General features: G+C 62.9%; 1 protein-coding gene across 1 annotated transcript; it reads left to right on the forward strand.

The window, feature by feature from the left end:
- The first annotated feature begins 116 nt into the window (after positions 1-116).
- CHLRE_17g709000v5 (uncharacterized protein) lies at positions 117-22,457 on the forward strand. The gene is made up of 41 exons (XM_043072048.1): positions 117-870; positions 1,904-2,008; positions 2,130-4,023; positions 4,375-5,272; positions 5,401-5,579; positions 5,828-5,960; positions 6,077-6,211; positions 6,351-6,437; positions 6,556-6,698; positions 6,797-6,885; positions 7,046-7,335; positions 7,528-10,413; positions 10,627-10,962; positions 11,083-11,166; positions 11,312-11,404; positions 11,516-11,710; positions 11,839-12,132; positions 12,286-12,411; positions 12,580-12,716; positions 12,879-13,063; positions 13,290-13,423; positions 13,588-13,651; positions 13,860-14,195; positions 14,366-14,565; positions 14,711-14,824; positions 14,951-15,148; positions 15,280-15,353; positions 15,512-15,778; positions 15,997-16,084; positions 16,217-16,366; positions 16,524-16,703; positions 16,896-16,985; positions 17,219-17,305; positions 17,510-18,925; positions 19,208-19,315; positions 19,504-19,787; positions 19,925-20,039; positions 20,337-20,498; positions 20,664-20,747; positions 20,883-20,991; positions 21,191-22,457. Exons 1-41 carry the CDS (start codon positions 741-743, stop codon positions 21,334-21,336), a joined length of 12,825 nt encoding a protein of 4,274 aa, XP_042914507.1. The 5' UTR covers positions 117-740; the 3' UTR covers positions 21,337-22,457.
- Positions 22,458-23,011: the final 554 nt, after the last annotated feature.

A 23,011-nucleotide genomic window follows, 5' to 3' on the forward strand; every position in this document is an offset into this window, starting at 1 on the left:
CTCTGGCACGCGATGGCCCGCTTGGTTCCCAGCTGTGCCAGCACTCGCGGCCCGCGGCCCACCTCAGGCTCCCCCTTGCAGAACCTCGGCCGCACTGTCACTTCGCTGGTTTGTCCGTTAACAAACATGTGCTTCAGTGGACGGCGCATTCAACGAATGGGGTTCACCTCACTCAAACTCCTTCGCCTCACTCTTGTAGGAAAATCGCTTGAAAATAGCTGGGGACCAAAGCAACTATGTTCTGCGAGCGAGACCCAGTCTAGCAGCCTGGGTGAAGGTGAAGCTTGGCAGAGCGAGCGGCGGTTGGCATGGGCAAACCTCAAGTGTTCGGGTACGCGTGCATCGCCAAGGAGGCTGCCCTGGCTAACATCTACTGTAAAGCCAAGAATACAAGCGCCCAATTCTGTTACCTGTCTCGCTCTACCTACTCGCCGGCTGACTCGCGCCCAAGACGTTGAGCTCTTTTTGTTTATCCAGCACTAAGAAAATACGCACCCTCTTGCTTCATCGCCTCCATAGAAAGACAACGAAAAGCAGAAATAGGGGCACCGACCGTCTCGGCCGCTTTGACCTCTACGTTTTAGTCTTGGCCTTGCGCGCTATCAAGTTTGGACCGTGCTGCCAGGCAGCGGTGCCACAGTCATGCCTCTGTCAGCGGCAAGCAAGCCTGCCCGATAACTGAGCTTGACGCAATGCCTCCGCGGTGGAGCCAAGGCTCTGGGCGTCAGAGGCGCAATAGGATGGAGCCAAAAAGTCTCCTGTTAGCTGCTCTGGCGCTAATAGCAGCGTTGACAGGGAGCCGGGCTGCCTCGGTGTGCGAGGTGGTGCTTGAGGCTGACCCTGCCGATGGCATCACGTTGCTGCCTGAAGGTATGATAATGCCTTGCTGGAAGCGGGTGACTATGTGGCGCGTGTGAAATTCGGGAGCGAACAGGCTGGGCCAGTGTGGTTCGCAGGCAACAGGCCCGGTCGCACCACATGACGCGATACAAATCAGCTGCTATATAACGCATTATAAGAGTGTACATGGCGGTCAGGCGAAACAGCTATGGCCCCGCATCAACTCGCCTTGTTGTCTCTCACTGCGAGGCTAAAGGGGGATGTCGTTGGCGTTTGGGGTCGGGTTTGGGGGGTTCCGGGCAGTGAGCGGTGTTGAGGGCTGCCAGGGTTTTGACTCAGTCGTGCCATGTGCTGCTACGGACGCGGCAGGTGGCACAACAGATAGAGCACTTCAGGGGCGAGGAAGCCGGCTTGGGTCAGAATAGATGACTTGAGGTTTGGGGTATGGGGTTGCGGGGGCTGTCAGGGGTGCGGGGGCTGTCAGGGTTTGAGCGGGTCGTCCTGGCGCAGCCTGCACCCACTGCCACGCCTGGAAGGGGATACGGCGGCCGGTATCCATGGTCAAGCAACTAGAATATCCATTGCAAAGCAACTAGAGTAGGACACACGGGAAATGGAGGTTGCGTGGCCCCCCCTATGTAAGGCTTGGGCACATGCGCTGTTCACCTTAAAGAGGTTGGAAAAGCGGTGTGTAGGTGGTTCGCGCCGTGCCGCTTCGCTGCCACTTCGCTACTCGCGTGGCAAGTGGCAAATATGGGAGATTTCAGGGGCTATGCACGATGCTGGTATTGCTAGGAGCTTGCAGGGCGATGTCCTGGGTGTGTCTACAGATCAACCAGCATCTCCTGCACGACTAGCCGGTGGACGAACCCTACTCCAAACGTGCTGCGCAGCGGGTTTCAGGGTTATAATGGTGGTCTATATGACCTTTAGAGCTGACCTGGGGGTGGGTTAAGTGGAGGCTCCTTGATATGAGGCTCCTTAGCAGCATACCATGACCGGGCGGTCCCGCGCGCTTTTGGGGTTGGTCTTTGTAACCCTCTGACCGCCCCCATCGCTGCAGGAAAAAGGATCTTCTGCACTGGCGACCCAGTGGCATTCACGACGGGATCCAACTTCATTCCAGACAACAATGACAACAGCACCTGGCAGCTGACGGGGCCATTTGGTGAGCAAATGTTGTTCAAGGGGGGTAGGGCGTCCGCCCATCCCATCCCAGGCCCGCTACCGCTTTCCAATTGTACCTGCACTAACCGTACTCACTCCTGGCGTCGCTCACGTGTCTGCAGGCTCCGCCAGCGTCCAGTTTGACGATGTACTGATGTTCCCCGCGGCATACACGGTCTTGACTGGAGCTTCAGACGTCGTCTTTACCAACATCACTATCCGGAACGTGGACTACGGCGGCGACCAGGCCATATTTGGACTCAGCAGCTGCACCAACTGTACAATTCAGAACTTGTACCTGGAGGGCATGCGGGCTCAGGTCCAAAGCACCAACGTGTTCCTCATTGACGCCCTCAGCACCGTAACCATTGAAAATGCGGTGGTCACAGGCCTGGGTCAGGTGCCTGCGAATGGCGGCGTGGGCAGCCCATGCAGCGCGTTGCACGTGCGCGACAGCGAGGTCGTGCTACAAAATGCGGTGTTCACGAACCTAGCCGTCAACGTGTTCGCCACGGTCATGGTGTCCGCCGATCCTTTTACCGCCGGTAGCAGCAGCAAGCTTACGGTGCGCAACACCACTTGGCGCGACCTGACGCTCAGCACGGTTGATCCGGGCCTCATTTCGACCTACCAACCGGGCCGTATTGCGGCCTTGGTCGGCGGCGGTGCGGTGCTTGAGCTGGGCGACGGCGTCATAGTAGCGAACGTGCAACTGGCGGGCGCAGATCAAAGCACAGGCAAGCCCGCGGACTCACTGTTCAGCTTTGATACAGCAGGCGCCACAGTCACTATCAGCCCCAGCGTGCAGCTCGACGCAGCTGCTGTCAACGCCGGTGCCGTCTTCACGGTGCCGGTGGCCAGCGGCGAGACCATCGACAGCAGCAGCGCCTGGTTTCCGTACATGATGTACGGTGCTACTTTCACTGCCAACGACATTACACTGTCGCTCAGCGACGTGGCACTGCAGGCTGGATTGCAGCTGCACGGCACCGGGGCGACGCTCAATCTGCGCAATGTGACGATGGGGCAGCTGACGCTGGACACGCCCGGGCTGACGCCTCTGTCGCTCCGCAACCTGACGCTGTCGGGGCTGGAGCTTCCCAGCTTCAACAACGCAGTCGTGGACATCTCCGACGTCACGATCACGTCGCAGCAGCAGCAGCGGCGGCCACTGATCACGGCTGAGAATGACTCACGCATCACGCTGACGGACGTGACTATCTCCCGCGTATCTGTTGCACCAGACAACATCCAGGTGGATCGCTACAGCGCGGTGCTCCTGCACGCGGACACTGGCACGGTTGCAACAGTCACGCGGCTGACAGTCAGCGGCGTGGACTGGGCACCTCCAAACGACAACGGCTATTTCTCGGAGACGCAGCTGTTCCGCTCCGGCAACGGCAGCTCGCTGGCAGTCCTGGACAGCAGCATCAGCGGCATCAGGTCGTGCGGCACGGTGTTCAGCGCAGTTGACGGCGGCGCGCTGCGGCTGGTGCGCGTGAACATCAGCGACGTGGACAGCAGCGGCGCGGTGGAGAAGCGCGCGGTGGTGCGGGTGGAGGGCGGCGGCAGCAGCCTCGTGGCCATCGACACTGCACTGCGCCGCATCAATGCCTCAGACAGCACCAACGGCATTGCTCTGAGTGTGCTCCAGCCGGGCGCCGTCACGCTGTCTGGATTCATGCTTGACGGCGTGTACGGGCCCAAATCCTCGGCGATCCAGCTTCTGCTGAAGAACAGCACCGCGCCCATCACGCTGAGCGGCCTCAACATCCACAGCGCCACGTCAGCGTCGGCGCTGAAGGTGTCGGAGCCAGGCAGCCAGATCACGGTGCAGCACAGCTTGTTTGAGGACTGCGTCAGCAGCGCGGGCGGCACGTTTGCGCTGACGGGCTGCAACTCGGACAACTCCACCATGCAGCTGCAGCTGCTCAATGTGACGTTCAACCGCAACACCGGCGGTAACGAGGGCGGCGGCGTGCAGACGGTCATGTGCCATGTGCTGGTTCGGGACAGGTAGGAGGGGCGTGGGACTGGAGTTGGAGGAGGAGTGTGGGCCGGTGCATGGCGAAAACGCGGGCAAGGGAAGGGGAAGGCGGAGATGAAGCGTTCTGAGTGGAGGGGCCGGGGTATGAGCGGACGCAGGGCTTAAGGAACAAGGTGACATGCGCATACGGCGCGCACGAGCAGTAAGGGGCGGAATAACGGTATGTTCTCTCAATCTGCAGCCACGCACAACAGGCGTACGTAATGGGTGATAGCTTCCGCGGGCTGAACTTCGGAGCCAACGCCCACAAATGCACAACACCCCAACTGCCCTGTGCATAACCGCCTTGCCAACCCCTCGTCGCCAACCTTGCCGCGCAGTGTCTTCACGCGCAACGCAGCCGCCAACCAGGGCGCCGCCATCTCGCTGCGCCAGGGCAGCCTGACGCTGGAGAACACCAGCTTTGTGTCTAACAGCCTGAGCAGCACAACCGGTGGCACCAACGGCGGCGCCGTCTACGCGGAGCAGTGCGCAGTGTCCATCACAGCCAGCACCTTCACGCGCAACAGCGCCTTGGGCGCTGGCGGGCGCGGCGGCGGCCTGTTCATGACCGGCAGCCGCGCCAGCATCACCCGCTCCACCTTCTTCGCCAACTCGGCCTCGGGCCAGGGCGGCGCCATGATGGCGTACCAGACCTGGCTCACGATGAATGACTCGGTCGTGGCAGGCAACATCGCTCCCCTGGGTGGCGGAGTCGCCATGTACGACGCGGTGCCCAAGGTGACGCTGCTGCAGCTCACCGCGCCCGCGTCGCCCCTGTTGGCGGCGTCGCCGCCTCCGCCGCCCAGCCTGCCGCCGCTGCCGCCCAGCCCGCCGCCCGCACCGGCGGGCAACCTCACCTCAGGCTATGTGGCGCAGACCACCCTCAGCGACAGCTTCTTTGGAGAGTTCGTGAACACCACGTTCACGCAGAACAGCTGCAGCGACGGGTTGAACATGGGCGGTGGCGGTCTATACGTGCGCGAGCAGGTCGAACGCTGGAACGTGCTGGTGTACAAGTGCACGTTTGTCAGCAACAGCTGCCCCAGGGGCGGCGGTATGCTGTCCGGCTACCTGCAGCGCACTTACATCGTGCGCAGCGAGTTCCGGCTCAACCGCGCCACCATTGAGGGCGGCGCTGTGACGATGACACCTAGCAACGACAGGGGCTCTTATCTGCTCATCCAGGAGAACCAGTTCGTAAACAACACTGCCAAGATTCTGGGCGGCGCCGTGCAGGTGGGCTGGGCCGACGTACGATGGGGTCAGGTCAGGCTTCGTGGGGGGTGGGGGCGATGTGTAGCGGACCGGACGCGGCTTACGGGCACGTATTGATTGTTGCACACAAACCGCTTGTCGTCTTGCAGGCCGGCAGCGCAATGGTGGAGGTGGCCTACAACAACTTCACAGGCAATGGCGACGGCACCGTGTCCCTGTACGGCGGCGCTTTCTACGCTGAGGCCTGCCAGCTGGTGCCGGGCATGCCGCCCACGACCGCGAACCTGGACTTCCGATTCAACACCTGGGATTCCAACCAGGCGCTTGGGTGGGTAGCTGCAAGCGCCGGTGTCTATGGACTGCGTTTATGATTTGTTGCGGGCGGGTGCGACTGGGTGCGAACCGGTGGCGGCAGCGGTGGTTTGCCAACGGACCCCACTGCGGCGGCAGCGCTGGCACGCCTGGCGCGCGTGACGCGCACGCAGGCGCAGCGGCCCGAGCCACAGCAGATATGGGCGGGTCATCCCGTTCTTGGCACTCCCGTGCTGAAACGTGTGTCTCCCCGGTGCTTTGCAGAGGTGGGGCCATTTCTTTCCGGCTTTGTAACGTCACCATGTACCGCGAGCTGTTTGTGAACAACTACGCGCATGCTGGTGGTGGCGCGGTTGAGGCTATCAACACCCTTCAGACACCGCTGACAACCACCCAGGTGCGTACTCGGACACCGCACATGTAGGTTGGGTTGCAGCAACGTGACCTTGTACATGGCTTGCCTCTGCCGCTACATTGATAACTCAACTGCACTTTGCTGCCCTCCACCCACAGCTGAACGAGGTGACCATGCGGAACAACACGGCCCGCCAGAACGGCGGCGCTATGTCTGTGCTCGGCACGGGTGTCATGCTCCTGCACTCAATCTTTGAGGCCAACAATGCATCCATTGCGGGTGGCGGCATTGCGGTGAGTGCTGCTGGGACGGGCTGAGCTATGCAATGTGGCTGCGTGCATGGCGCCGGTGCCATGGTGCAAAATGTTATGGTGTCCCGGCCCTGCCATGTTTCAACATGAACCTAATTCCCATGCTGCAATGGACGTGTAGGCCCTGGACGCGTCGCCTTCTGCCCTGCTAGTGCTGAAGCGGAAGACCGTGCCCTTCTACACGCCAGATGAGGAATACTTCCTGCGGGTATGTTCACAGGCACCCTGGCTGCTTGCCAACCTATCGCCCGTTTTTGCTTGTGCTCTAATGTGCCCCGCACTTCCCACCATGCTGACATGCCTAACCCGTGTGTGCACGCCCACAGGTGTACATGGACAACAGCACCTTTAATAGCAACGTCGCGGATCAGGGTGGCGGAGCTCTTTACACTGACAGCTGCGGGCTGGTCGTCCAGAATTCGCGGTTTGACGGCAACATTGCTGGCGATGGCTTTCCCAACGACGACTGGTCAGTACCAGCCTCTTAGATTGGCGCTGCTCGCCATCTCGGGTCATGTGTGTCATGTGTGCCGACATATGCTGAGACGAATCCATGCCATTTCACAGGTCGGACAGCGGCGGTGCGCTGACGGCTATCACGGCCTGGAGCAACATGTACATCGGCTCCAGCAACTTCACGAACAACCAGGCTTTCGGTGGGTGACACAAGTGCGCTGCTTTTCCTAGTTTATGCATACCGTATACCTGGCCCGGTATCCAAAAGCATTGGCCGATAGCCTTTGTGCATCGTGTTTGCCGTCACATGCCCCGAACATGGTTTTACCCGCCTCCTGCACCCATCTCCTGGTGTTGCAGGTGGGCCCGCCGGCGCGATCTTGCTGGTGGGCACCACGGCCATCATTGACGCGTGCAACTTCCACAACAGCATTGCCTCGACCAGTGGCGGCGCCATTGCCGCGGCAGACCGCTTGCGCAACGACAGCAACGCCTACAACGTGCCCAACCTTGTGGTCAGGACCAGCACGTTCACAAACAATATTGCCAGGCGGCAGAACGGCGGCGCGCTGCTGGCGACGGGCATGAACGCCACCACCTTCACCAGCACGTTCAAGCGCAATGTTGCGGGCGGAAATGGAGGTGCTGTGGTGAGTTGGTTGTTGCTACGGTGTGTTCGCCGGGCGGGCCGTGGTGATAGACTCGTGGCTGGCGTGCTGGCGTGCGCGCGTGCTGGCTGGCGGGCTTCGGCACTGGCACGGGCCGCTACAGACCACGCTAGCATTCAGTAATCACATCTAAGCGTCTCAACTTCTTATCGCATTCGATGCAACACAATGCAGGCCTTCCTCAACAACCTCGACGCTGGCTTCATGGCCAACTGGTTTGAGGCCAACTCAGCAGACCAGTACGGCGGCGCGACCTACGTCGTCAACACGCCCATCGTGTCCGTGCTTACCACCACCTTCCTCAACAACCGTGCCAACCGCACCGGCGGCGCGCTGAGTATGATCAGCTGCAACTGCACGCTCACGGCGCAGAGCACCTTCGAAGGCAACTGGGTGGGCGGCCGCGGCGGCGCGGTGCACCTGCAACCAGTGGACAATGATGATGGCAACACCAACACGCTGGCCGAGTCGGCCGACTGCGTAGGCCACTTCCTGTCCACCATCCGGCGCATGCTAACTCCCGAGGGCTTGGCGCTGCTGGGCACAGTCGACACGCGCGTGGAAACCTACAACGCCACGATTGTGTACGACGGCGCGTCGCTGCAGGTCATGACTATTGGCCAGTTCGGCCGCGGCGGCTTACGGCTGCCCACGCCGGTCTTGTCCGGCCCGGGGCAGATCACCGGCTTTGACACGCAGGTCAACCTGGCGGCGGGCAGCAGCGTCAAGTTGGCGTCCGGCAGCGCCTTCGCCTTCGCCGACTGGGACCGCTTCACGGTGCAGATGGACGGCAGCAGCACGCGCCTGGTGTACCTGGACGGTGCGATCACCACGCCGCTGTCGCCTGGCGAGGTGGTGGTACTGGCGCCCGGCAGCGCGCTGACAGCGCTCAGCGACTCCATGTCGCTGCTCCCCACCAACACCAGCATGGCGCTGACCAACGGCGGCACAGTCTGGAAGCTGCTCAACGGCACCTTGCTGAGCGCCGACAACACCACCGCCGCGCTCAGCGTCGTGCCCGGCGCACGCACCCGCATCGGCCTGCTGGATGGGTCCATCACGGTGTCGGACTGGAACCGTTACGTGTTATGGACGTACGGCAGCGGCAGTTACCTGTACGACGTGGTGACAGGCTCCGCACGGGCCCTGCCGTACGCCGACGTGAGCGTGGCCAACGGCAGCCCGCTGATGCGGCACAGCGCCGCCGACGCAGAACTCACAGCGCCGCTGGGGATCACCACCAGCGCAGACCCTGCCAGCGGCGGTGAGGCCTGGGGCCTCAGCAACGGCACGACGCTAAGCATCAATGGCGCTACCCAGATCGCGGTGTCAGCGCTGCTCGCCAACGGCAGCACGATGCAGATTCGCCGCGGCAGCAGCCTGGCGCCGCGGAAGTGGGCTGGCTACACGGTGACGCTGTCGTCTGACAGCCCCGCAACACTGTTGTCCCTACCGTCGATCGTATCCAGCGCTGAGGTGTCGTCCGCTCTCCTCATGGGCAGCGTGGTGAGCCTGCCTGAGGGCAGCGCCGTCTCGCGCCTCACCTCCTCCATGGCCATGCTGCCCGCCGGCACCTTGATCAACCCTGACGGCGGCTCGTGGGTGCTCAACAACGGCAGCGCGCTGGCGGCCACCGGCGGCAACGTGGCTGCGCTGCTTGTCCTGCCGGCAGGCACAACCGTGGCGCTATCGGATGCTGACGTGTTCACTGTGGGGCCGAGCGAGTGGAACCGCTACTCGCTGTGGACGGGCACGATGGGCACGCTGCTGCACAACACCAGCAGCGGCGAGGTGTTTGTGCTGAGCGACTCAGCCGCCGTCAGCCTGACGCGCGCCGCGCCGCTGACGTGGCACTCGGACAAGGCGGTGGTGGGCCGCCAGGCCACTTTCACCGTGTCCGGCAACACCTGGACCCTTGGCGGCTCACTCAGCGGCAGCTACACGCGTGGCGGCAGCGTCGTGGGGTGCTCCTCGGTGCTGAGCCGTGACAGCCGCATCGCCATGCCCAATGGCACCACGCTAGCGTCGTCGGAGTGGTACCGCTACCTGGTGTGGATGGCAGCGGACGGCACGTACCTGTTCGATTCGCTCACGCTCAGCAACGCCAAGCTGCCGGACGGCACGTTGGTAACGCTGACCGGCAACAGCGTCATTTTCCCGCACGACAGCGGCACTACGATGGTGGCGGCCGGTGGCCAGACGCTCACGGTGCAGCCGGGCGCGTGGCAGCAGTCAGGCGGCGGCAGCCTCAGCCCTAGCGGCGACGTAACGTCTGTAGTGGTGGTGCCAGCCGAGGGCAGCAGCATCTCTGTGGGCGGGCCGGCGGGCGCCAGCGGCGCGCTGCCGCTGGTGCCGCGCGTGGGCTCCAGCATTGTGTGGCTGAGCAGGAACGGCAGCCAGCTGGTGGACTCGGCTCTGTCCGTAACCTACCGCCTCGTGACCGGCTCCTCCGTCCAGCTGGCGGCAGGTAGCCTGTTGCTGAACCACGGTAGCTCCACCTCAATCATGTCCGACGCTGTCAACGTGACATTGCAGCAGGCCGGCGGCTCGCAGGCCTGGTCCTTCACTGACGGCCGCACTCTGTCCGTCGGCAGCGGCGTCACCGTGCTGGCGCTTGCACCGGCGCCGCTGAGCAGCGTCGTGTTCAACAACCCCACCACGATCCCCATCGCCGTTAGCGCGAAGAACGGCGTCTGGGCGGGCCGGTACAGCACTCTGCTCTACAGCCTCGAGGTTGAGGGCAGCTACACCCTGGCTGAGGGCAGCGAGGTTACTGTGGGCGCCAACACGTCCCTGAGCATGTACATCAACAAGCGCATTACCATTGCGTACTGGGACGCGCCCGACACCTTCATCGTCAGGGGCCGCGAGTGGGTGCTGACCAATGGCACGCGCATCTCGGTCGGCGACGGCTGGAACGATGTGGATGACTCGCAGGTGATCACACACGTGCCCAGCATCACAGAGATGCCTGACGAGATCAGCCGCTCCTGCTCGGCCGACTTCACCAACGGCGTCTACCAGAAGGATGCCTATGCGTACGACTATTACGCGCTCCGGGTAAGGCAGGCTACGGCCCGGCAGCGGGGTGGGGCGGAGCGCGCATGCCGTTGTTGGTTGTGAGAGGGTTACACGTTTAGCAAGGAACGGGTCCTGGAGCACAGATACATATGGTGCGGTGCACACAAAGGGCTCTTGCCTCGTAACCCGGAACAGGTGTGAACCCGTTGGACGCTGTTGAGTCGTTGCCTCCTCCCGTTGCCTCCTGCACAGGCCTTGCTGAACCCCTGGCTACAGCCTGACTTCGAGACTAACGTCGCGCCACAAGTGGCGGCCGCCGCCACCGGCCTGTCCCTGGCGGATACCGCTGGCTTCAACGCCACGATGCTCATTCCCGGTTACACGCTGCCGACCTTTGACAACGCCGGCCGGCCCATCGGGGCCATCGTGACCTGCACGGCCACCTCGGCCCCGCCCGCCACCAGCCGCTCGCGCGGCCTGAGCACGCTGCTGGTGGACGTGGTTGCCTGCGGCAATGTGGCGGACATGAAGGGAGGCGTGATGGTGGTGGATGGCGGCCATGGCCGTGTGCTGCTGGACCGCCTGGTGGTGAGTGGGTGCTGCTGGGATGCAGCTGTTGCAATTCGCCTAGTCAGGACCCACACCTGCTAAATATCAAGTGTGCACGCCAAGCCTGCCTTCTGATTCAGTGCTTTCGCCCAACTGCAGTTTTACAACAACTCAGTGACGCGCGGTGACGGCGGGGCTCTGGCGCTGTACCAGGACGACGACCAACTTAACATGCAGCTGGAGGTGAGCGGGCAGTTGGGCACCATGGGTGTCGTGGCACCGTAGCTGGCGCAAGCGGCAGGGGTGCCGAGGAACTCGTGCTTGGCCCGCCTGGCTCATGACTGGATTGTCGGGCGGTGTCGTGTGCCCATGCGCGCAACCTTTGCAGGTCTTCATCACCAGCAGCAACTTCTCCAACAATGCCGCTATGTCGGGCACGGGTGGCGCGCTGTCGCTGATTGCCGACAACATGCATCAGCAGGTGCGCACTCTGCTTCCATGAAGTGATCTAAGCGTTGCTGCAGTTGCGGGCCTGGCTATGAAGGCATGCATCACAAGCACCACAACCATCTGTGATGTGGCTTCTGCACAGGTGTCCGTGACCAACACAACCATCGACGGCAACCAGGCCGCGATGGGCGGCGGCATCTCGCTGTCCCACAACATCTCAGCCGTCTTCAACAGCTCCGTCATCTCCAACAATGTGGGCAACGCCTCGGCAATGCAGCAGGGCGCCTCCGCCAACGTGGCCAACGACCGCAACGTCGGCTCCGGCGGGGGCATCATGGTGGGTGCCGTGCGCGAGCTATAACAAGCATGGTTACACCGCTCAAACGGACTCCACGCTTGGGCTGAAGCGACCCGTTCCTCCTTTTACGCCGCACTCACCATTCCACCACGCCAACATATACGCAGGCCTACCGCTGCAACGAGCTGCTGCTCACGCACGGCACGCGCGTCGAGAACAACACAGCCTCCGCACGCGGCGGCGGCGTGGGCGTGGTGTCGTGCGCTCTGGCCACTGTCAACAGCACACTGTTGCAGGGCAACCGGGCGCAGAGCGCGGGCGCCGTCTACTTGTACAACAGCCTGCCGGTGAGCGGCACCTACAAGCCCGAGGACCCCGTGGGCGCGATGATTGCGGTCGTGGCCAAGAGCAACTTCACCGACAACGTGGCGGTGCCCGCGCCAGACGCCGTGATGCTTACGGTGCGTGGTGCCTGTTGCAGCGCACGGTTTGCCGGCCGAGAATCCAGTCTCGCTGCCAGGCGGTACTGTGGCATTCCCGCCGCCATAGCCACGCACAGACAATGTCTACGGTATGCTGATCATCGCTCCCATGCATGCAACTGGAACCTGCAGGAGGGCTTTGGCGGCGGCATCTACTTGCGCAGCCACGTGTCCACGCTGCTGGCGGACTCGTACTTCAAGGGCAACAACGCCTCGCTGCAGGGCGGCTCCATCTTCATTGAGTCCACCTGTGACCTGGTGCGTGCGACACGCAACGTCTCTGTCCCTGATCTCTGTCGCGCACCTGAGTCCAAGGCGCACTTGACCCAAGCCTAGGTCCGGCCTCACGCCGTGCAGGAACATGGTGTTACTGTGCATGGCTGTAATTGTGCATGCCCGCTCCCGTTCTCTGTTTCCGCCCCACAGAACGACCAGTCTTGGTTCCTGGAGCGCAACAGGTCGGCGGTGACGGCCTTCACCTCGTCCTCCGTCAGCTTCGCCAACACGGTGCAGGCGCTGCAGGTGGTGCGGCCCAAGGGCTGCTGGGGCACGGTGGTGTACCTGTAAGTGGCGCCCGTGCGCTAGCGCTAGCGCTGCCCCTTGCTTGCAACTCAAGGCCATGCCCACGCAACCATGCCTGCGCCATCGAACAAGCCGGCATGCCGCATGCGTTACAAACACGCGCCCGGTCTCTCGGTCCCTGCCGCTTCCCTTGTTCATTACAGGCCCCAGTTTTACAACAACGAGGCGCTGCTGAGTGGTGGCGCGCTGTTCTCCTCGCACCCCGAGGCGCTGTCGCTGTCTTGCAACGACGCCAATGCCACGCATGCCTCCTCCAACCTGCCCATCGACTACGCCGACTTTTCTGAGCCCTACCTGGCCGGTCGCGTCGCCGAGACCATGAAGATGGGTGGGTAGCGTTGGGCGCACTGCGGGGGGTCCAACGGGCTACTAAGCAGTGACATGTGCCGAAGCTACTGACAGCTATATGGCCTACCCGGCCCGCCAGCACTTGACCACGTCAGAATCGCGCCAACTGGCGCTCTCTGTCATTACGCTTAGCGCATGCGCAGCGTCAGCGCGCACACCTACTAACCGGGCCCTGTGTCTACCGCTCTCGCCTTTCCTCTTCGCAGCCTCGTTCCAGGTGCTGGACAACAAGGTGGTGGCCACCTGCTACCGGCAGGAGCTGGAGAGCTTGGACGTCAACGCCACCGACCTCACCGGTAACACGCTGTCCACGTTGGTGGTCAACGACAACCGCGCCAAGGTGCGGCGCCTGCGGGGGCTGGGCAATGGCCCCGGTTGCGTGTCCTGCATGTAATGTGATGGGGCGAGGGAGATACCGCAGTGCTGGCACCGTGTGGACGCACCGCACGCGGCTGCCGGTATGTTGACGTCAATAGCGCTGCTGTCGGGTGGTCGCTCGTGCAGGGCTACGGCTACCTCATCGCCATCGTGCCCAGCAAGTTGCGCATCATCAACGTCAACTGGACAGGTGCGTGCATGCATGCATGCAGGCAGGCATGCGCATGTTCATGCGTGTGCACACGTGCCTGCCACTAGCCGCTTGTCCTGCGTGTGCGCGCTCTTGCGTCGGGTGTACCGTACCGTATAGTCGCGCGCCGCACGGCCAGCAGCGCTCTTACCAACGCACCTACCGATGGCGCCGCCCCTACCTGGCCCTTCACCACACGTACACACAGGCAACACCTCGAACATGGCTGGCATGGACAGTTCCTCCTCCGCCATCAGCAACGTGTGGCCGGGCGCCACCGGCTCCCTGGACGGGCTGTACGGCACCGTGTCCACGGATGCAGGCGTTATGGCGTTGGACGGTGGCTCGGGTAGCGCCGGCGGCAACTCCATTACGGCGGGCACGCTGGCCGAGGCGCCGTTCTTCAGGTCGTGGCCCGATAGCGTGTTCGACAACGACACGCAGACGGACCGCCGCACTGTGAGCTACCACATCACCACGCTCTCCAATAAGCCACTGGATCTGTCCATCTTGCTTCTAGATGCGCTGGACCAGGTGGCGTCAGGTGCGCCGCGCCCGCAGCCTCCGAACCTTGCAGCCTGCGTCAGCCTAGCAGCTGCCATCGCATGTACGGTAAATTTGTTTGCAGCCATGCCGTAGTGCCCCCGACGCCTGGTGCCTGATGGTTGGTTTGCTGATGTCGCAGTGCCCCCACGCCCCACCTGCTGCCCGCAGAGAACACCACGCTGCGCCAGGCGCAGGTGCGCGCGCGCTACCTCAACTCCAGCAACGGCTGCTTTGCGGAGCTGCTGGGCGGCATTGAGGGCGTGGCGCGCAACGGCACGGCTGTCATGAGCGCCATGCGCCTACGCGCGCTCAAGGGCGACAACTACACCATCCAGTTCAAGGTGGAGGACTCGATCTTCTCCGGAACGGTGAGTGCAGGTGCCTAGTAGTACGGCATGCCCGGCCTGTCGGCGCGCATTACCTTACCAGCAAACACATGGCACTTGCCATGGCCCGAGTGCGCCAAACACCTTGTCACTGTGTGTTCCTGGTGTTCTTCGTTGGCCCCTGCAGGTGGAGCCGCTGACGATCAACATTTCAGTGCCGGCCTGCAGCATCGGCGAGGTGCCGCGTGACAACGGCTTCCTGTGCCAGAAGTGCGACCCCCGCTCCTTCAGCCTGTGGCAGGTGCGCTGGCGCCGTGGGCTCCCCGCTGTGTTATCCCAGGCAATGCCATGCCAAACGCTCCACCCGCTGTGCCCCCGCGCGCCCATATGCCCGACCTTTGCCGGATCGCAACGCCCTTTTCTACAGGACACGGAGCCGCTGGTCAACTGCACCTACCCCGCCATTTCCGACATCACCTGCCAGCCCTGCCCCGACGGCGCCGAGTGCCCGGGCGGCGCGGTGGTGGTTCCCATGCAGGGCTACTGGCAGTCGGCCGCCAACAGCACCTTCATGAATGCATGCCCTAACCCGGAGGCCTGCCGCGACGGCGACGACGACATGCAGGTGGGCCGGGCTGTGTGCATGCCCCTGCAACACGTACATACAGCCTGCCTGACGTATGGTGCAATGTGCCTTGTGCGCACGCGCGAAACGCAATGGAATGAGACCGCGACGCCGTGTTCCCAACCCTGCAGAATATGCTGGTCACGTGCCAGGAGTGGTGGTACTCGCGGCCGGCCGACTTCAACTACACAGCCTACATCAACTTGTGAGTTTGTGTATAGACTGTGCGTCATTGGTAGGAGTCAGCGAAACTGCCGACTTGGGCACCTTGCTCTGCACATACACGCACGTCACCCGTAGCACAGCAATACCCACACACAAATGGGAAGCCACAAACCCGCTCCGCCGCTGCAACACACACAGGGTGCTGAACCTCACGGACGCAGCCTCCAACACGTTCGGCGGCTTCAGCGCGCTCACGCTGAGTGGCGAGGCCTTCAACGCCTCCAACCTCGACGACCTGTGTGTGCTGTGGGGCCTGCCCTACAACCACCCCGCCTCCTACGCGCGCAAGCAGTGCGCCACCGGCTACAGCGGCAACCTGTGCGCGGTGTGCATCTCGGTGGACGGCCGGCACTACACCGGCCCTGGCGACTTCTCTTGCAACGAATGCTTCGATCGCACCATCAGGTGAGCCGCCGCACGGGGTTCCGGACAGCACCGGCTGGGCTTAGTAGCGCTGTGTATACAACAGTACCTGCCACAGTGAGCTGTATGGCTGACTGCAAACCCAGTGGCGCTCATAAGCGCCTCCAGCAGCCATCACCGCCTCCTAGCAGGGCTCCGCGGCCCCCTCTCTTCAGCCCACGTACCCAAGAAACGACTGCTTTCATCGCCCTGACTCGCAGCGTCCTGGTGGCCGTGGCTGGCTTCGTGGCCAACGTTGTGACCGTGCTGGTGACTGTGATCCTCACCTTCATGGCCGACTACACAGAGGTACGAAACACGTGCTCGATACGAACAGTGATACCGTATATTGACGCGCCTTTAGTCAGCGCTTGTGATTGGCGCCGAGCGCCGAGCTGACTAATTCTCTGTCACTCCACACACACAACGGTGCATTCGCAGGATGAGGACATGGCGATCGGCGACCTGGTCAAGGTGCTGATCGTGCACATCCAGTTCTTCTGCATCGTGACGCGCCTCAACATCAACTGGCCCACCTCCGTCAGTGGATTCACCGGCCTGCTGTCCGCGCTCACTGGCGCCGTGACTGAGGTGCGTGGCAGTGCGCAGTGTGCTCGCCTGGCGCAAAGCCTGTTCTGGCGGGCAGCCAGCAACGCCCAGCCCGCCTTGCTGGCAAACGCCTCTTGCAACATGAGTAGCTTGCGATTAAGCCACCCTGCGAACTCGCGCTTGTTGGCATACCGCGCAGGTGTACTCTCCCAGCTGCCTGCTGGACGAGAGCGCCACACCGGCTGAGATGGCGCGCATCGACCAGCTGGCCGCGATCATCACGCCGCTGGTAGTGGTGATTGTGGTGGCGGCGTTGTGGCTGGTGCGCTTCGGTCTGTTCAACTTCCGCCAAATCGCAGGCGGCCAGACGGGCCAGGAGGTAAGGAAGGGAAGCAGCAGAGGTGCAGGAGGGCGGCCTTTGACCTTGGGCTCCCTGCAGGCCCTACGGCACCAATGAATGCGCGGCTACTGGCACCTACATCGCAGCTGACCTGCAAACTTTTCGCGCAGTGCGGAATATGCAGTACCGTAGTTACACGCGCCTTATAAACCGCCTGTGTCTGCCCCACAGCACATCAAGGACATGCGCACTATTGAAGAGTACAAGCAGGACCGTGCATCGCGCGTGGCGCAGCGCCGGCTTGCGGAGCACCTGGGCGAGGTGGGTGGGTGTGCGGGGCAAGCCGCAGACACTTGCAGTGCTGACGCTGCAAGTGGAAACCCCAGGCCCACTGCAACGGTGGCAGAGCTGCTGCTAGCATGACAGAATTGGGGCAGAGTTGGCATGTCGAGCTGCACCTAACATACCGTATTGAACTGCGCCATACGCTGCTAGCGCCGTAACACATGCCTACCGTGCGCTTCTTATCCTGCGCAATGCTTGCCGCCGTGCAGGAGGCAATGGGCACATTCGGCGAGGAGGAGTTCAACAACGCGATGGAGGACGGCAGCCAGCAGGGCGAGGACGGACTTGACCTACAAGTGAGTTTGGGGCGGCGGCGGCGGAGAGGAGGAGGAGGCGGAGGGGGAGGCGGGAGGAAGGGGAGGGGCAGGTTTGGCCGCACTGGCTGCCCCAACTCGTGATGCAAAGCTCGCGTATGGACCAGGGATTTCCACGTACCACCAGTCGGGCTGCTCACGCGTCCCCTCTCCATTCCCACTGCCCCTTCTTGCCTCAATGCACAGGCTGGCGACATGGATGGGCAGCGGCCGTCGCACATGGTGCGCGAGATGCGCCGCCGCATGATGGCGGAGCACCAGGCAGAGCCGGCAGCTGCGGCTGCGGGCGAGGACAACAAGGAGGAGAAGGAGGAGGAGGAGCAGCAGGAGCAGGAGGGCGGCCAGCAGAAGCCGCTGGCGGGCGTCAGCAGCCGCGAGTCCTCGCCCGACTCGGCAGTGGTGGAGGCAGCCACGGTGGGGCTGCTCATGGACAACGAGAGCGATGAAGACAGCAAGGGCGTGATGATGCCGCCGCCCCCCGCGGCGCCGCTGCCGCCGCCGATGGCTCCGCCGCCAGTGGGGCCGCCGACGCAGGACCAGTCGCCTGCCAACTCTGAGGCGGACGCGCAGCCCAACACCCCGGGCGCGGCGGACGCCATCTCCGCCGCGGCGGCAGCGTCTGTTGCCATGTCGGACCCCGCGCTGCCGCAAGCGGCGGCGCCAGGGCTACCACCGCTGCCGCCGCGCGGCAGCGGCACCTCGCCGACGCCGGCGTCCGGCGCCACCGCCGCGCCTGGCGAGGCTGCCCCCACAGGCGGTGTGGGGATTCCGACCCGCCGCCCGTCGGTCGGCGGCCTCAAGACACGTGTCTCCATCAAGACCGGCCGCTCCCGTGTGTCTTTCGATGACCAGGCGCTCAGCGGCGGCACGCCGAGCTCCGAGACTGGCACGCCCTCGCACCGCACCATTGTGCTCGCCAACGCCTCCACCGACCGAGGGGGGCTGGTGCCGCCGCCGCCGGCCAGCACGCAGCGCACGTCATTCCGCGCCGCCGCCGCGGCCGGCCTGTCGCTTGGCGCCATCCACAACGCCGCCTACAACTCGGACTCGGGCTTCAGCACGCCCACCGGCCGCGACCGGCGCCCGCCCTCGCTGCCCACCATCCCCAGCCTGGGCCGCGCAAAGGTTGCGGTGGCGGCCGCGGTGGCCAAGGCCGCCTACGACGCCGATAGCGCCAGCGCTAGCATTGAGGGCGCGGACGTCACAGCAGAGGGCGGCGACATCGAGACCGGCAACGGCCGCCACGGCGCCAGCTGCCGCGCGTCACCGTTGGCGCCCAAGTCTGTCGCCGGGCCTAGCCGCCTCAATGCGCATGCACGCAATCACGGCAGCGGCGGCAGCGGCCGAGCGGTGCCCGCGCCTGACTCCTCCGGCTCGGGAGACCCTCTGGTCCATGGGTCGGAGAGCCAGCGGGGCAGCTTTGGCCCAAAGGCACCAGGCAGCTTTGGTGGCAAGGCAGCCGGCAGCTTCGGCAGCAAGCCGCCGGCGCTGACGGAGCGGCGCACCAGCAGCATGCTGGCCATGAAGCAGCGCCTGACCGCCAGCACTGTGTGGGTGCGCAACTTCTTCAAATACGATGAGGAGGCCGTGGAGGAGGGCGAGGTGAGTCGGGGGCCTTGGGGCTGCCATGGCTTCTTCGACGCAGTGTACGACAGAGGTGTGCCGCTCGACACTTTTTCCCCTCTGCGACGCGCGCATGCCAACTGGACACGTTGCCCCTACCCGGCCGCCTGCCCCTGCCCCTGTCCCTGCACCATCCTGTCTTCTAAACCCATGCCTCAAACCCCTGTGCGCCTGCCTGCCCAACCGAACACACACACACACACACACACACACACACACACACACACACACACACACACACACACACACACACACACACAGATCCGCTGGGCCTCGCTGGCCAACATCGACCGCACCATGACGTGGTGGCGGCAAGTGCTGCTGGTGGTCATGATCGCCTGCTTCATCCTCTACCCCGCCTGGGCGCAGGTGCGGGCCGGCCTCGTGTGCTTGTCGGCACACAGCAATTTCGGTACCATACACGCCTCCGCATGGCCCCACCCCACCCAAACCATACTGTTCTTCCGTGCCTTCATGCACCCTGTGTAACGCCGTCGTACCCTCCTCCTAATCCTGCACTTATCCCATCTCATCTCGAATTCCATCGTCCTTGTCAGGCCACACTGATGATCTTCGCCTGCTACTATCTGGATGACGGCTCCGGCGCCTACCCCGAGTACCAGCTGGCGCAGTGGGGCAAGGGCTATTGGCTGCTCAACATGAACCAGGAGTGCTACGCCGGCGAGCACGCGGCGCTGTGGATCCCCATCGGCGTGGTGTGCATCATCGTCATCTGCCTGGGCATCCCGCTCCTGACCTTCATGGTCACCTTCATGCACCGTACCACGCTGGACACAGTGCACGTGGTGCAGACGTATGGCTTCCTGTACCGCCGCTACAAGTGAGGACGTGGGCGGGCGTTGATCGTGTAACAACACGCACACACATACACACACTTAGCATTGCGCTTGTGAGCTGCCCAACAAGGTGGCGTTCTGACGACTGCTCTGCCTTTGCGGCTGCCCCTCACGCCCACAGCTACGACCGCTACTTCTGGTGGGAGGCGGTGATGCAGCTGCAGACGCTGCTGCTGGTCATTGTGGACGTGTTTGGCCGTGTGCTGGTGGTGTACCAGCAGGCGGTGCTGCTCATGGTGCGTGTGGCGTGGTGGCGCGACGTGCCTGGCGCCGCTGCTGTGGTGTTGTCCTGGTGTGGAAGGATGGAAGCGGCGTCTCCATGATGGCGTGTGCCTGGCGTTGCTAGCTGGCGGGCAGCGGCCCCTGCACTGCACGCATGCCCGCCACCCCCACCGCCTCTTTCTTGCCTTTCTTAGCCCCGTCCTTTCTTTTGTGCAAAACTAGTCGTGCCTGGACTCCCCCTCCTTCATGAACACATGTACGATACAAAACAGTGTCAGCCATCACCCTTTGTGCTTTCCTAACACACGCAGATCGTGCTGATGCTGATCATGTGGTCGAACATGTTCTATCAGCCGCTGAAGCACGAGATCCTGGACCAGATGAGCAGCATGTCGTTGGCGGTGCTGTCATTCACCGTGGCACTGGGTCTGTTCTTCGTGCCACCCACCGACCGCAAGGACCCCGTCACGCCGGTGCGTGCCAGGCTGATGGCAGGTCCATAGGAAAAAAAGGCACTCAGGGGGCGGATGCAAAGGTTTTGGGATCGCGGCAGTGCGTTGTTGTCAGATGTTAAGGGTGCGATGCCTGAACGTTTTGCGTTGCCGTGCATGAGCGTATGCGTGTCTCCATCACCGCAGGTTGCGGGCGCCGCCATCGGTGGCCTTATCCTGGCTATGAACATTGCCCTGGTTGTTTACTTCGTCTACGTCATGCTCACCCACGTGAGTGCGCTTGCCGAAGGTTTTACTGCTCGCCACCTATGCTGTACAGTGGCAGCGGGGCTGTTTCACGGCCGCGTGTTGCTCAGCTTATCGCGACATTCCCGCTTAAGTGCGCTTTGCTTTCATTCCCTGCAGGGCCGCGAGGCGATCACCCGCGGCGTCACCCGCGCCCGTGAGCACATGCTGGTAGCTACCAGCAAGATGCACATGGGCCTGACGGTGGTGCGCGACCGCGTGTCAAACGGTGAGTGGAAGAAGGCCGTTGCAGGTTGACAATCCCGGGCCTGTATCCCCCGTGGCTCCGGTGCTGTCCACGAACCATGATAGCGTATGGGTGCCCAGGAAGGAAACGGGGCCAAGGGGGGCCCTGGCTGATCGGAAAGCGCGGTCGTTTCTGCCTCGCACCCTGATGCCCAACTGCCCTGCCATCTGCCACCCCACAGGCGCGCACAAGCTGCGCGCTCTCACCAGCCGGAGCCTGACGAGTGTGCAGTCGAAGATGCGTCACGTGTCCGATCGACGCCGCAGCGGCAGCAACAGTGGGCTTGTGCCGACACCGCCGACGAGCAATGTAACGCCGGACACCTGAACTAGTTGTCAGGGGTCAGGCGACCACTGTACCTGCAGCTTGTCAGCAGCTGGTGCGGCGCATCGCGTAGCTGCTGAGTTTGAACAATGCGCGTTTAGCTTTATTCCTTTCATAATATTCGTCGGCTAGTGACGTTTTGCGCTGACTACCTCGTGAACTTGATGACACTTCGTAGGCAACTGTGGCAGCCCCTGCCTGCAGTTGGCGGCACCGCTTACACGTGTGACCAATGTTGTGTGTATGGCTCGGCTGCTATGTTTCTATGTCCTTGGGCTGCGGCTGAGCACGCCGTTTGTATGGTGACTGATCGACGCTACAAGTATCGCATGCTCCCGCAGCGTTGCTGTCATCGCATTGTGCAAGTCGGATTGACGGTCGGAGGATTGTACAGTGCCCTCCACGGGTGCGACATGCCCCCACGGTATTTAGGGCCATCCGTGGCTCTCGCCAACGCGGCGTCCCCAAACGCCAAAGCAATGTGTTGAGTTTGCGCCTAGAACAGACGACCACTCAGGACGGTGTAAGAGGGCTAGCGCTGAGACGGAGGATTGTACATAGACTTTGCGCACTGGCACTTAAGAGGCCACAATATTGAATGGCAGGGTGGTGTATGCACATGGCTACAAACATGGCTGGCGGCGAAAGCCAGGGCGGCGGCGGCGATGGCGTTGCGGGGGCTCAACGGCGAGTGCTGCAGGTGCAGAGACACCCAGGTCGCCCAGCACGTGCACGGCTTCTGCAGGCGGTGCTACTGGCAGCGGCACTACACGAAGCTACTGTGAACGCACGTACATGGCTTTTGATGCACGAGTGTGACCGAGCGTTGACCTTGCCTAAAGCGACTATGCGGCGACCGTGCCATGAAGGGCTGGCATGCGGCCTTGCTTCCGCAAGCCCTGCCCTAGTTGTAGGACGGATGAGACGCGGCTAGGATGTGTCAGGCGTGTATGTACGTGACTGAATTTCATGTATCGTGCGCCCGGGGTTTTATGCACCTTCGTCCATGATCACCTGGCATGCTGTGTCAGGCGTAGCGTTAGCCATCGGAATGCTGGATTAAGAAACTGGTGGAGTGCTCCACGCACGTCTGAACTCGTGATGGGTTGTAACAGCCCGGCACTGAGAGTGTATCCAAAACGGGGGTGTGATGGGCGCGATGGGACAGGGTAAGCAGGTTGTCGTAGTCCCGTACCGTAGTGTGCAGCGTTTTCCCAGACCCCAGCATTCAAACTGCAACGCTAAGGCAAGATTGCGTGGCTGGTATAACGCCGGAGTTACTGTAGCGAGACATCGTTGACTTGCTGGCAGGCTGGTAGTTTGCTGACGCGCATTCCTCACGCTTCGCGCGCCCGGCCAGGCAATAGCACCAGACACATACACACCGCACGCCACATGCGCGAAGCAGAGGCGCAGCGCACTTGCAGGCAGGCGACCATGGTACGTGTCGTGTGCCGCGGCCGAAAGCCCGGCCGCCTGCTGTACGTTCGGCAGCGGGCGCTCTTGCCCGCCGCCAGAGCTGCTCGTGTCCCCAGCCGCAGACGCCCTAGCAGCAGAGAGCCCGGGGGGCGGGGGCTGGCGGCACGACACCTGGCCCCAGCCCGACGGTCTGCTGCACGGGCACCGTGCAGATCAAGGCGTAGCCTGCGAGTCCTGCCAGTGATGGCGGTTGCGCGCA

Source organism: Chlamydomonas reinhardtii, chromosome 17, assembly GCF_000002595.2.
Source record: "Chlamydomonas reinhardtii strain CC-503 cw92 mt+ chromosome 17, whole genome shotgun sequence".
Lineage (NCBI taxonomy): Eukaryota > Viridiplantae > Chlorophyta > Chlorophyceae > Chlamydomonadales > Chlamydomonadaceae > Chlamydomonas > Chlamydomonas reinhardtii.

Excerpts from the sequence above, each read along its gene's own strand:
- CHLRE_17g709000v5 (XM_043072048.1), top strand. The coding sequence starts at position 741 with ATGGAGCCAAAAAGTCTCCTGTTAGCTGCTCTGGCGCTAATAGCAGCG. Across the intron at positions 871-1,903 it reads CATCACGTTGCTGCCTGAAG|GAAAAAGGATCTTCTGCACT; the intron begins GTATGATAATGC and ends CCATCGCTGCAG. Across the intron at positions 12,412-12,579 it reads TTGAGTCCACCTGTGACCTG|AACGACCAGTCTTGGTTCCT; the intron begins GTGCGTGCGACA and ends TCCGCCCCACAG.